Here is a 13,809-nt window from a genome sequence, read left to right as displayed (position 1 = left end):
CTTTCAGCTGTTACAAGATTATATAGGGATTCTTTTAGTGTTCGGTAGCACTTTTGTAATAGTTATCCTTTAGCTATTTTGACTGGATAATTAAAAAACAAATAAGGCTGGGCGCGCTGGCTCATGCCTGTAATCCCAGCACTTTGGGAGGCCAAGATGGGCAGATCACAAGGTCTGGAGATTGAGACCATCCTGGCTAACACAGTGAAACCCCATCTCTACCAAAAATACAAAAAAATTATCCGGACGTGGTGGTGGGCACCTGTAGTCCCAGCTACTCGGGAGACTAAGGCAGGAGAATGGCGTGAACCCAGGAGGCAGACCTTGCAGTGAGCCGAGATCGTGCCACTGTACTCCAGCCTAGGCAACAGAGCGAGACTCCATTTAAAAAAAAAAAAAAAAATTTAAGTAGAAAAAGTCCAACTCTCATTACAGCGAGGACTTGGATTAAACATGTTTGAGGCCGGGCGTAGTGGTTCACGCCTGTAATCCCAACTCTGGGAGGCTGAAGTGGGCATATCACCTGAGGTCGAGAGTTCAAGACCAGCCTGACCAACACGGAGAGAACCCGTCTCTACTAAAAATAAAAAATTAGCAGGGCATGGTGGCGGGCACCTGTAGTCTCAGCTACTCGGGAGGCTGAGGCAGGAGAATCACTTGAACCAGGAAGGCGGAGATTGCCGTAAGCCAAGATCACACTATTGCATTAGAGCCCGGGGACAAGAGAGAGATTCCGCCTTAAAAAAAAAAAAAAAAAAAAAAGTCTTAAAGTCCTTTTTTTTTTTTTTTTTGAGATGGAGTCTTGCTCTGTCACCAAGGCTGGAGTGCAGTGGCGCAATCTCGGCTCACTGCAACCTCCGACTCCCGGATTCACGCCATTCTCCTGCCCCAGCCTTCCGAGTAGCTGCGAGTACAGGCGTCCGCCACCACGCCCGGCTAATTTTTTTTTTTTTTTTTTTTGAGGTGGAGTCTCGCTCTGTCGCCCAGGCTGGAGTGTAGTGGCGCGATCTCAGCTCACTGCAAGCTCTGCCTCCCGAGTTCACGCCATTCTCCTGCCTCAGCCTCCCAAGTAGCTGGGAGTACAGGCGCCCGCCACCACGCCCGGCTAACTTTTTGTATTTTTAGTAGAGATGGGGTTTCACCGTGTTAGCCAGGATGGTCTCGATCGCCTGGCCTCGTGATCCACCGCGCCCTGCCCCAGCTGATTTTTTATATTTTTAGTAGAGATGGGGTTTAACCGTGTTAGCCAGGATGGTCTCCATCTCCTGAACTCGTGATCCACCTGCCTCGGCCTCCCAGAGTGCTAGGATTACAGGTGTGAGCCACCGCGCCCGGCCTGCAAACCTTTTAAACACAGTAACAATTATGTGCTCACTTTGTCAGCACATATAATGAAACTGGAATAATATGGAGAGGATTAGCATGGCCACTGCATGGGCTGAGCACAGTGGTTCATGCCTGTGATTCCAGCACTTTGGGAGGCCAAGACAAGAGAATAGTTTAGGGAGTTAAGAGACCAGCTAGGGCAACATGGTGAAATCCCGTCTCTACAAAATATACAAAAAATTAGTCAGGCATGGTGGCGCACACCTGTGGTCCCAGCTACGTGGAGGGTGACACGAGAGGATCGCTTGAGCCCAGGAGGTGGAGGCTGCAATGAGCCAAGATCGCGAAACTGCACTATTCCAGCATGGGTGACAGACTAAGACCCTGTCTCCGAAAAATAAAACAAGAAAAGAAAAATCAAAACCAAAAAGACAAAATAACAGAATTATCAAAAAAGGATGAAAAAGACAAAGCAAGGATAGACTAGTACAACAAAGTGTTGCAATTATTACAATACTAAAACATTCTCAGTGATGAATGTGGTTCTAAAATTTGGTTCAAGACCAAGAGTGATGGCACATGCCTGCAGTCCCAGCTACTCAGAAGGCTGAGGTGGGTGGATGGCTTAAGCCAGGGAGTCCAAGGCTACATACAGTGAGCTATGACTGCACCACCGCACTCTAGACTCTGTGACAGAACGAAATCCTGTCTCTAAACAAATAAATAAAAATAAAAGGTAGTCCTTATAATACTTGACAGGAGGCCAAGGTGGGTGGATCATCTGAAGTCAGGAGTTCGAGACCAGCCTGGCCAAAATGGTGAAACCCTGTCTTTACCAAAAATACAAAAAACTAGCCGGGAGTGGTGGTGCACGCCTGTAGTCCCAGCTGCTCAGAAGGCTGAGGTGGGAGAATCACTTGAACACGGGAGAATGAGGTTGCAGTGAGCCAAGATTGTGCACTGCACTCCAGCCTTGGTGACAGAGTGAGACTCCGTCTCAAAAAAACAAAACCAAAAAAAAAACACACAACTATTAACATAAAGCATTAATAACATTAAATATAATACTAAATATAACACAGTTTTACACACATAGAAGTATGTTCTGTAACCTACGATGACAGCTCTAATTCTGATGGTAAGTCAAATCAGAAACGAACAGGCACTCACCTCGAAGTCACACTCTTCTCCCACAGCATATTTGGTCATGATCTCCAACCAAGCAGTATCTACTAACTTCTCTAAGGAGGCTGTGTTATGGTGAACCATTTCCAGAACAAGCTTCTCATACCAGGCAGGAAACTCCTCCTTCAAACTAAATAAATGTAATTAGTTATCAAGAAAACACAGAAACGCTTATCCAGAAATTTAATTCAAGTCAATTCAAACATTTCTTTCTTTCTTTTCCAAACATTTCAAACATTTCTCACTGTCACCAAGACTGGAGTGCAGTGGCACAATCATAGCTCACTAGCCTTCACCTCCCGGGCTATAAGAATCCTCTTACCTCTCAGGCAGCTGGGACCACAGGCATGCACCACTGCACCTAAACTCTTTTAAGACTTAACTTTTGGGCGGGGCACGGTGGCTCACGCCTGTATTCCCAGCACTTTGGGAGGCCGAGGCAGGTGGATCACGAGGTCAGGAGATCGAGACCATCCTGGCTAACATGGTGAAACACCATCTCTACTAAAAACACAAAAAAATTGGCCGGGCGCGGTGGCTCACGCTTGTAATCCCAGCACTTTGGGAGGCCGAGGCGGGCGGATCACAGGGTCAGGAGATCCAGACCACGGTGAAACCCCGTCTCTACTAAAAATACAAAAAAAAAAATTACCCGGGCGTGGTGGCAGGCGCCTGTAGTCCCAGCTACACGGAGACGCTGAGGCAGGAGAATGGCGTGAACCCGGGAGGTGGAGCTTGCAGTGAGCCGAGATCGCGCCACTGCACTCCAGCCTGGGTGACAGAGTGAGACTCCGTCTCAAAAAAAAAAAAAAAGAAAAAAAAAAAATTAGCCGGGCATGGTGACGGGCGCCTGTAGTCCCAGCTACTCGGGAGGCTGGGGCAGGAGAATGGTGTGAATCTGGGAGTCAGAGGTTGCAATGAGCCGAGATCGTGCCACTGCACTCCAGCCTGGGCGACAGAGCGAGATTCTGTCTTAAAAAAAACAAAAGACAACTTGTGGCCGGGCGTGGTGGCTCACGCCTGCAATCCCAGCACTATGGGAGGCCAAAACGGGCAGATCACCTGAAGTCAGGAGTTCAAGGCCAGCCTGGCCAACATGGCGAAACCCTGTCTCTACTCAAAATACAAGAATTAGCCGGGTGTGGTGGCACATGCCTGTAATCCCAACTACTCGGGAGGCTGAGGCAGGAGAATCGCTTGAACATGGGAAGTGAAGGTTGCAGTGAGCGAAGATCACGCCATTGCACTCCAGTCTGGGTAACAAAGCGAGACTCCGTCTCAAAAAAAAAAAAAACAAAAAACAAACAAACAAACAAAAAACACACTTAACATTTTACGAGTTTTAGGTTCACAGCAAAACAACACTGCTTTAGCAAATATACGTAAGGTATTGGGGAATACAAAGATTAAAAAAACCATGCAGTTTGCTGGACACAGTGGGTCCCAGCACTTTGAAAGGCACAGGTGGGAGGATTGCTTGAGCCCAGGAGTTTGAGACTAGCCTCGCGAAAACAGTGAGACCCTGCCTCTATAAAAAACTAAAATAATTAGCTGAGTGAGGTGGCGTGCACCTATAGTCCCAGCTACATAAGACGCTGAGGCAAGAGGTTGGCTTGATCCCAGGAGCTATGAGCATACCACTGCACTCCAGCCTGGGTAACAGAGAGAAACCGTGCCTCTAAAAAAAAAAAGGAAACCAGGAAGCGTTAACATGTTGGAAACGTGACTTGAACACTAGAGCCGTTGCAAAAGGACAGCAATGATTTAACACTTTTCACTTATTAAACTAGCAAAAAAAAAAAAAAAAATTTAATTATCATACCCGGCTGGGCGCAGTGGCTCATGCCTGTAATCCCAGCACTTTGGGAGGCCAAAATGAGCAGGTCGCTTGAGGTCAGGAGTTTGAGACCAGCCTGGCTAACATGGTGAAACCCCATCTCTACCAAAAACACAAAAATTAGCCAGGCATGGTGGTGAGTGCCTGTATACCCAGCTACTCAGGAGGCTGAGGCAGAAGAATCGCTTGAATCCAGGAGGTAGAGGTTACAGTGGGCCGAAATCGTGCCCCTGCATTCCAGCCTGGGCAACAGAGTGAGACTCCATTTCAAAAATAAAAATAAGAATAAGGCCAGGCACAGTGACTCACGCCTGTAATCCCAGCACTTTGGGAGGCCAAGGCGGGAGGATCATGAGGTCAGGAGATTGAGACCATCCTGGCTAACACGGTGAAACCCCATCTCTACTAAAAATATGAAAAATTATCCGGGCGTGGTGGCGGGCACCTGTAGTCCCAGCTACTTGGGATGCTGAGGCAGGAGAATCACTTGAACCCGGGAGGTGGAGCTTGCGTGAGCCGAGATCGTGCCACTGCACTCCAGCCTGGGTGAGAGCGAGATTCCGTCTCAAAAAAAGAAAAAGAAAAAAAGAATAAACCACATTACCAGAGTACTTACAAGGTCAAAGTATGGAGCAGGAATACTCAAAGGCCTGGTAAATACCTAAACAAGTGCACCTATAACTAAATAAATATACCATATTGCTACTGCAAAATGCCATTAGGCAAAAGAACCCAGAAACCCATACAGTACACTAATGTAATATAGTCTGATTTGTGGCCCATAAACTTAAATACACATACTGCTTTAGGGATAATATTCCCTCCTTTCCTAACAATGTGAAGATGGTGGCAAAGAGCAATACTTCCATTACTTACAGCTCAGCAACTTCCTGTTCTTCCTCCCAGGCTTCCTTGTGTGTTAGCTGACTGCTTCCAGTACTCTTGCACGTCCAAATGCGCTCACTGTACCTTTCCAAGCGGGCTTCATACTCTCTGTTAGCAGTAGTTCAGGAAAACAATATGCAAGCAACAGAGACAACGAACCCATACCCATAAGATACTTATATATAGAAAAAAATCTAGTCTCCTTTTTAAAATGTGTAGCATGAGGATAAAAATGGAATTGGAGGCCGGGCGTGGTGGTTCACGCCTGTAATCCCAGCACTTTGGGAGGCCGAGGCGGGTGGATCACGAGGTCAGGAGATCGAGACCATTCTGGCTAACATGGTGAAACCCCGTGTCTACTAAAAATACAAAAAGTTAGCTGGGAGTGGAGGCGGGCGCCTGCAGTCCCAGCTACTCAGGAGGCTGAGGCAGGAGAATGGCGTGAACCTGGGAGGCGGAGCTTGCAGTGAGCCAAGATCCTGCCACTGCACTCAAGCCTGGGAGACAGCATGACTCTGTCTCAAAAAAAAAAAAAAAAATGAAAAAAATGGAATCAGGGCCCAAAGCAAGACGACTAAGACTGAAGTATGATGAGAATGGATTGTCATGGGCTGGGAGCCTGCGTGGGATTTACAGACTGAGATGATCACGTCTCTAATCTCAGCATTTTGAGAGGCCACGGCAGGACAATCACTTCAGACCAGGAGTTCGAGACCAGCCTGGGCTACATGGTGAAACCTCGTCTCTACAAAAAATAAAAATAAAAAATAATAAAAATGGTTTTTCTTGTTTTACAAAATTAATATTTTAGTACAAATGTGATTTCCTCAATTCACCAAAGTTTCATTACACAAGACTTATGCTGTAGTAAAAACTCGTAAGAAAAAGTAAAGGTATATTAAAACACAAATCATAAAAAATAACAATGTAAGGTAAGTAAAATTTTTAGAAAACTCAGACAAGTTTAAGAGTCAATCCACTGCCGGGCGTGGTGGCTCTCACCTGTAATCCCAGCACTTTGGGAGTCTGAGGTGGGCAGATCACCTGAAGTCAGAATTTTGAGACCAGCCTGACCAACATGGAGAAACCCCGTCTCTACTAAAAATCCAAATAAATAAATAAATAAATAAAATTAGCCAGGCTTGGTGGTGCATGCCTGTAATAACAGCTACTCGGGAGGCTAAGGCAGGAGAATCTCTTGAACCCGGGAGGCGGAGGTTGCAGTGAGCCGAGATGGCGCCATCGCACTCCAGCCTAGGCGATAAGAGCGAAACTCCACCTCAAAAAAAAAAAAAAACAAAGGAATCAGTCTACAGTAAAATGAGGTGACTAGGCCACAGTCTCACAGGCAGTTTGGAATAACCTTGAGCATACATTAATGATCCATTTACCCACAGCCCTCCAGTCCACCTTGGAAACACGTTACTTCTTAGGGTTTACAAACTTGTCCAACCTTTGTCCAACCTGCGGCCCAGGACAGCTTTGAAAACAGCCCAACACAAGTTCGTAAAGTTTCTTAAAACGTGTGTGATTTTTTTTTTTAGCTGATCAACTGTTTTTAGTGTTAGTGTATTCTATGTGTGGCCCGAGACAATTTTTCTTCCAATATGGCCAAAAGATTGGATACTCCTGGTTTAAAAAATAAATTTCATAAAATACTTAGAAGTATTCCGGAAAGTACTTTGGATACAATATTTATCCAGTCTCTATGATGTCTCCAATAATACTGAGATTCAGAAGATCATTTACTAGCCATTTAGACAGTCTTCGTGAGGGAGATGAGGGAAAGAAAACATCAAGCTGGTAGCGTAAATATGGCAACTTTCCACACAAAACCAACTAGAATTCACCATCAGCCGGCCACTTTCAAATTCAAGCGGCAAGTAACTAATTTACTTTTAGGCACAGCAACAGATGCTATGTAAGAAAATCAACTGACATAAGTAGAAAGTTAGCGAACAATACCTGTATATTCCAAGTGACACATTTTATAGTGGTTGAAATAAAAGTATTTAAACAGTATCCTCTACAATACTATCTAACAACTAAACAAATATTCTAATTTTTGTTTTTAGAAACAAGGCTGGCCTGGATCTCCTGAGCTCAAGAGATCCTCCTGCCTTAGCCTCCTGAATAGCTGGGATTACAGACTTACACTGCAGCACCTAGCTCATTTTTTATTTATTTATGTATTTATTTTTGACACAGGGTCTCACTCTGTCACCCAGGCTGAAGTGCAGTGGTGGGATCATGGCTCACTGTAGCCTTGACCTCCTGGGGTCAAGCAATCCTGGGCCTCAGCCTCCTGAGTAGCTAGGACTACAGGTACACACCACCATGCCCACCTACATGTTTTATCTTTTGCAGAGTCGGGGTCTCACCACATTGCCCAGGTTGGTCTTGAACTCCTGGGCTCAAACAGTCCTCCTGCCTCAACCTCCCAAAGTTATGGGATTACAGGTGTGAGCCACCATGCCCAGCCACGTTTAATAAATATAGATGCTTGGTTTTCCAAGGTTATGATCAGCAAAAACGCAAACAAGAACAAACACACAGGTAATCCAAAATAGTAACTTTATCCAATAGTATAAGCACCTTTGCTCATTGTGGATCTTTCCGCAGATCTGCTAAAACTGAGTAATAAATCAATCCATTTTCCTTAACAGGGGTGGTGCTAATATCTAAGTGATTAAACAAAATATATAGAATGTTTGAGTAAAAACCTGAGTCAGACTTCCATATACAGCTATGTAAATCCAATCACTGAAAAATTTTCAAACTTATACCCAGAGAAGAGCAACGGAATGGCTTCCATAGGACATTATCCGAAGACAGATTTGTCTTATTTTTGTCTCCTGCACTAGGGGAGTGGAAGGGATGGGTAGTAAAATAAGGACAGAGGAGGAATCAGTAAGTGGACTTATTTAAGCTTTCAAAAAGCTTGATAACATTCTAACATATTATTTAGCCATATTTAAGAAGCCCCAGGAGGCACGGTAGCTTATGCATGCAATCCCAGCATTTGGGAGGACAAAGTGGGGGAATCTTGAGCCCAGGGGCTCAAAACCAGCCTGAACTTAGCGAGACTCTACCTTTACAAAAATCTATTAAAAGAAAAAAAAAAAAAAACTCACCGTGTCATCAGAGAGAATGTAAGAGAAATACATTAACAAATATGTCTTAAGGAGAGAACAGTAAGTTTGTATTATTACAGGTTGAGGATCCCTTATCCAAAATGCTTAGAACCGGTAGTATTTTGGATTTCGAATTTCTTTCAGATTTTGGAGTATTTGCATTATGCTTACTAGTTCAGCATCCCAAATCCAAATATCCAAAATGCTCCAATGAGCTCTTCCTTTGAGGATCATGCTGGGGCTCAAAAACTTTCAGATTTGGGAGCATTTCTGATTTATGGATTTGGGATGTTCAACCTAGAGTTGTTACTTTAAAAAGTAGGGGCCAGAAAAAAACAAAACAAAAAAATGTAGGGGCCGGCCAGGCACAGTGACTCACGCCTATAATCCCGGCACTTTGGGAGGCCAAGGCGGGTGGATCACCTGAGGTCAGGAGTTCAAGACCAGCCTGGTGAACATGGTGAAACCCCGTCTCTACTAAAAATACAAAAAATTAGCCAGGCATGGTGGCGTGCAGCTGGAATCCCAGGTACTCGGGAGGCTGATGCAGGAGAATTGCTTGAACCTCGGAGATGGAGGCTGCAGTGAGCTGAGATTATGCCATTGCACTGTAGCCTGGGCAACAAGAGTGAAACTCAGTCTCAAAAAAAAAACAAAAAAAAAAACTGCATAATGGCAGTTTATGAGGCCCAGGCAGGAACATCGCTCAAGCCCAGGAGTTCAAGAGCAGCCTGGGCAACATAGCAAAGCCCCATCTCTATAAAATAAAAATAAAAAATTAAAAAAATTAGTTGAATGTGGTGGCACAGGCCTGTAGTTCCAGCTACTCAGGGATCTGAGGTGGGAGGATCACTTGAGCCCAGGAGGTGGAGGTTGCAGTGAGCTGTGATGGAGAGCAACAGAGGGAGACTGTCTGAAAAAAGATTAGGCTGGGCATGGTGGGTCACGCCTGTAATCCCAGCACTTTGGGAGGCTGAAGTGGGTGGATCACGAGGTCAGGAGTTCAAGACCAGCCTGGCCAAGATGGTGAAACCCTGTCTCTACTAAAAATACAAAAACTAGCCGGGCGTGGTGGCGGGCGCCTGTAATCCCAGCTACTCGGGAGGCTGAGGCAGAGAACTGCTTGAATGAGGAACGCGGAGGTTGCAGAGAGCCAAGATCATACCACTGTACTCCAGCCTGGATGACAGAGTGAGAATGTCAAAAAAAAAAAAAAAGAATCTCCAAACTCACACAATCACGACGAACTCATCACACCTTCTCTGCCAAGAATATACAGTCCTCTATTATTCGTCTAAATTCTAATCATCCTTTAGATCTCAAAAATAACTTTTCCCAGAAAACATTCATTGAACCTTCAAATATGATAGATTGTATTAGTCTCTAACTATTCACCTCCTTTCCATAAGAGGATTTTTACATCTCCACCCACTGCCATGTGGCTTGTCTACCAGGTCCCTGAAGAGGAACGTACCTCCCCTCTCCATTAACATCAAGCATGACCATGTGACTTGTTTTGACCAATAGATGTGAGCAGATGCAATATATGTCACTTCCAGGAAGAGGTTTAAAGTCATGATGTCTTCTAGCTCTTTCTCTGTGCCACTAGCAAGACATGTTACACACAGGGTCTGCCCCTCCAGCCTTGTTCTTTTTTTTTTTTTGAGGCAGAGTCTTGCTCTGTCACCCAAGCTGGAGGCTGGAGTGCAATGGCACCATCTCGCTTCACTGCAACCTTTGCCTCCTGGACTCAAGTGATCTTCCCACCTCAGCCTCCCAAGTAATTGGGACCACAGGCAAATGCCAGCATGTCCAGCTAACTTTTCTATTTTTTTGTAGAGACAGGGTTTCATTCACTGTTGTCCAGGCTGATCTCAAATTCCTGGGCTCAAGCAATTCACCTGCCTCAGCCTCCCAAAGTGCTGGGATTACTGGCATGAACCACCATACCAGGTGTCAGCCTTGGTCTCAAAATGAGAAAAATGTGGCACGCCTGTAATCCCAGGCGTGGTGGCTCACGCCTGTAATCCCAGCACCTTGGGAGGCAGAGGTGGGCAGATCACTTGAGGCCAGGTGTTCGACACTAGCCTGGCCAACATGGTGAAACCCCATCTCTACTTAAAACGTACAAAAAAGGAGCCAGGCGTGGTGCACATGCATGTAGTCTCAGCTAATTGGGAGGCTGAGTCAGGAGAATCACTTGAACCCAGGAGGTGGAGGTTGCGGAGCTGAGATGGCACCACTGTACTCCAGCCTGGGCTACAGAGCGAGACTCCACTCAAAAGCAAGGAGAAAAATGTGGTTTTCTTTTTCATTACTTATTTATGTTTTTGGAGATGGTGGTCTCACTACATTACCTTGGCTGGTCTCAAGCTTCTGGGTTTAAAGAATCCTTCAGCTTTGGCCTCCTGAGTAGCTGGGACTACAGGTACGCACCACTGCATCCAGCTGTTTTTACTTTTTTCTCACCATTTTTTTTTTTAATATGAGAGTACTACAAAATTTTAAATTACATATGGCTAATATTATACTTTTGTTGGACAGCACTGAAACCTAAAGTATACATCTCAGAAAACGTCCTGATAGTATTAACTTAAAATTAATTGACTAGTCAAATTAATTATAAAATCTGGGGCTGGGCGCAGTGGCTCACGTCTGTAATCCCAGCACTGTGGGAGGCCAAGGGTGGTGGATTACCAAGGTACAGGAATTCGAGACCAGCCTAGCCAACCTGGTGAAACCCCGTCTCCACTAAAAATACAAAAAATAGCCAGGCATGGTGGTAGGCGCCTGTAATCCCAGCTACTTGGGAGGCTGAGGCAGGAGAATCGCTTGAAGCTGGGAGGCGGAGGTTGCAGTAAGCCAAGATCGCACCATTGCACTCCAGCCTGGGCGACAGACCGAGACTATCTCAAAAAAAAAAAAAAAAAAAAAAAAAAAAAAAAAAAAAAAAAAAAAAACTGAAGAAGAAATTCTCACAACCCCTAACAATGGCTATTTTAAGTTTGTGTAACTGTTCTGGTAACTGTTTTGGTAATTAACTTATATTAAGAGAAAGTAAGGCCGGGCATGGTGGCTCACGCCTGTAATCCCAGCACTTTGGGAGGCTGCGGCCGGGGGATCCACTTGAGGTCAGGGGTTCGAGACCAGCCTAGCCAACATGGTAAAACCCCGTCTCTACTAAAAATACAAAAAATTAGCCGGGCGTGGTGGTGGGCGCCTGTAATCCCAGTTACTGGGGAGTCTGAGGCAGGAGAATTGCTTGAACCCAGGAGGCGGAGGTTGTAGTGAACCAAGATCACACCACTGCACTCCAGTCTGGGCAACACAGCAATAACCCGTCTCAAAAAAAAAAAGAGAAAGTAAGGCCACACACAGTGGCTCACACCTGTAATTCCGGCACTTTGGGAGGCGGAAGCTGGAGGATCACTTGAGGCTAGAAATCCAAGACCAGCCGGGGCAACTTTGCAAGACTTCGTCTCTACAAAATTTTCAAAAATTAGGCGTGGTGGTGTGCACCTATGGTTATAGCTACTCAGCAGGCTGAGTGGGAAGAATCACTTGAGCCTGGGGAGTTGGAGGCTGCAGTAAGCCATGATCACACATCACTGCACTCCAGCCTGGGCAACAGAGTGAGACCCTGTCTCAATAAATAAATAAATAAATAAATAAGAAAAAAAGGGAAAGCAAGAAAAAAAATGAAAATGAAAAGGCAAAAAGGCCCATCAGAAGGATATTGAGTCAGCTGCCTCTAAATCCTATTTCAGATTTTAGGTTACCAAAATAAGTCACTCACTCTCAAATAACCTCTCAGAGCAAATGCCAATTGAGGTTTTTATGTTCCAGCAACTGCTGCACATATAATTGCAGACAAAACGTCAAAGCAATTCTCCAAAAGTTGTGTAAGCTATAAAAGATATTTTCTAATCCTAGACTATCTCATTATGCATCTACTTTGCCATCAGCTACCTCCTTATCACAATATGCTGCTGCTTTGTTCTCTTCAGTCTTGCAGGGATTGTTTCTTTCAATTAAGTATTTGATATCCTTTAAAGATGTGGCCCAGAAAAGTATAGAGTCAAAAAAGCATAACTGTAACCTAAGCGCTCTAAGTCAGAAGATGGCAAAGAGTGAGCCAACTCAAGATTTGCTTTTCACTCGATTTTCTCTCTTTGGACCAGACTGTCTTTAAGTTAAAAACAAGTCTAATATGGCATAATGTATTATTTTAAAGAACGTATAAAAATCAGGCTGGGCGCGGTGGCTCACGTCTGTAATCCCAGTACTTTGGGAGGCCAAGGCGGGCAGATCACAAGGTCAGGAGATCGAGACCATCCTGGCTAACACAGTGAAACCCCATCTCTACTAAAAATACCAAAAAAAAAAAAAATTAGCCAGACGTGGTAGTGGGCGCCTGTAGTCCCAGCTACCTAGGAGGCTGAGGCAAAAGAATGGCGTGAACTCGGCAGGCGGAGCTTGCAGTGAGCCGAGATCACGCCACTGCACTCCAGCCTGGGCTACACAACTGAGACTCGGTCTCAAAAAAAAAAAAAAAAGACAAAAAGAGAATGTATAAAAATCGCCGGGCACAGTGGCTCACACCTGTACTCCCAGCACTTTTGGAGGCCAAGGCGGGCGGATCACGAGGTCAAGAGATCGAGACCATCCTGGCTAACATGGTGAAACCCTGTCTCTATTAAAAATACAGAAAATTAGCCGGGCGTCGTGGTTGGCACCTGTAGTCCCAGCTACTCAGGAGGCTGAGGCAGGAGAATGGCGTGAACCCGGGAGGCGGAGCTTGCAGTGAGCCGAGATGGCGCCACTGCACTCCAGCCTGGGCAACAGAGCGAAACTCCGTCTCAAAAAATAAATAAAAATAAAAATAAAAATCAACATTAAGAGCTCAGTATTTCAAATGTCCAGTAAAACTCTATCTTACAACTACAACTTAACTCCATCTATAGCTACTCAACTCTTAATACAAGCTCTAAGGCAGGCGCACTAGTGCGTGCCTGTAGTCCCAGCTACTCTGGAGGCTGAAGCAGGAGGATCTCGAGTCCAGTTCAAGGTTTCCCTGTGCTACCACCTCGTCTGTGAACAGCTGCTGCACTCCAGCCTAGGCAACACAGCAAGATTCCATCTCTTAAAACAAAAACATGCTCTAGTCACAATTGTGTAGAGCCAGATTAACAGTATGAATAAGCCCCTCATCATCATACCCTCGATAAATTCTCACATAATGATGCTACAAAGGTCATGAACTAGTTGTTTCTAAGCTTTAGAAACTATGACAGTTGAAGTAACACAACAAAAATATTCACCTACAACAGGCTGCTTGTAGCTCCAATTCCTGCCTAAAACCTATCTTGACTTAAATAGTCAGTGTCACATCAAGAACTGATTCTGATGAAGTTAATATTTTCCAAGATCTAGTGTCCTGCC

The 13,809-nt window shown here is 45.0% G+C and overlaps 1 protein-coding gene across 1 annotated transcript in view; it reads right to left on the bottom strand.

The window, feature by feature from the left end:
- LOC129490681 (ephrin type-B receptor 4-like) overlaps positions 1-13,809 on the bottom strand; it is a 79,647-nt gene that overhangs the window by 59,646 nt on the left and 6,192 nt on the right. The window contains 2 exon segments of the mRNA XM_063646335.1: positions 2,497-2,641; positions 5,225-5,341. Coding sequence (XP_063502405.1) covers positions 2,497-2,641; positions 5,225-5,341 — 262 coding nt within the window.

Source organism: Symphalangus syndactylus, chromosome 9 (genome assembly GCF_028878055.3).
Source record: "Symphalangus syndactylus isolate Jambi chromosome 9, NHGRI_mSymSyn1-v2.1_pri, whole genome shotgun sequence".
NCBI classification, from domain to species: Eukaryota; Metazoa; Chordata; class Mammalia; order Primates; family Hylobatidae; genus Symphalangus; species Symphalangus syndactylus.
The sequence above is the reverse complement of the archived record's forward strand: the minus strand, read 5'-3'. Positions and strand labels throughout refer to the sequence as shown.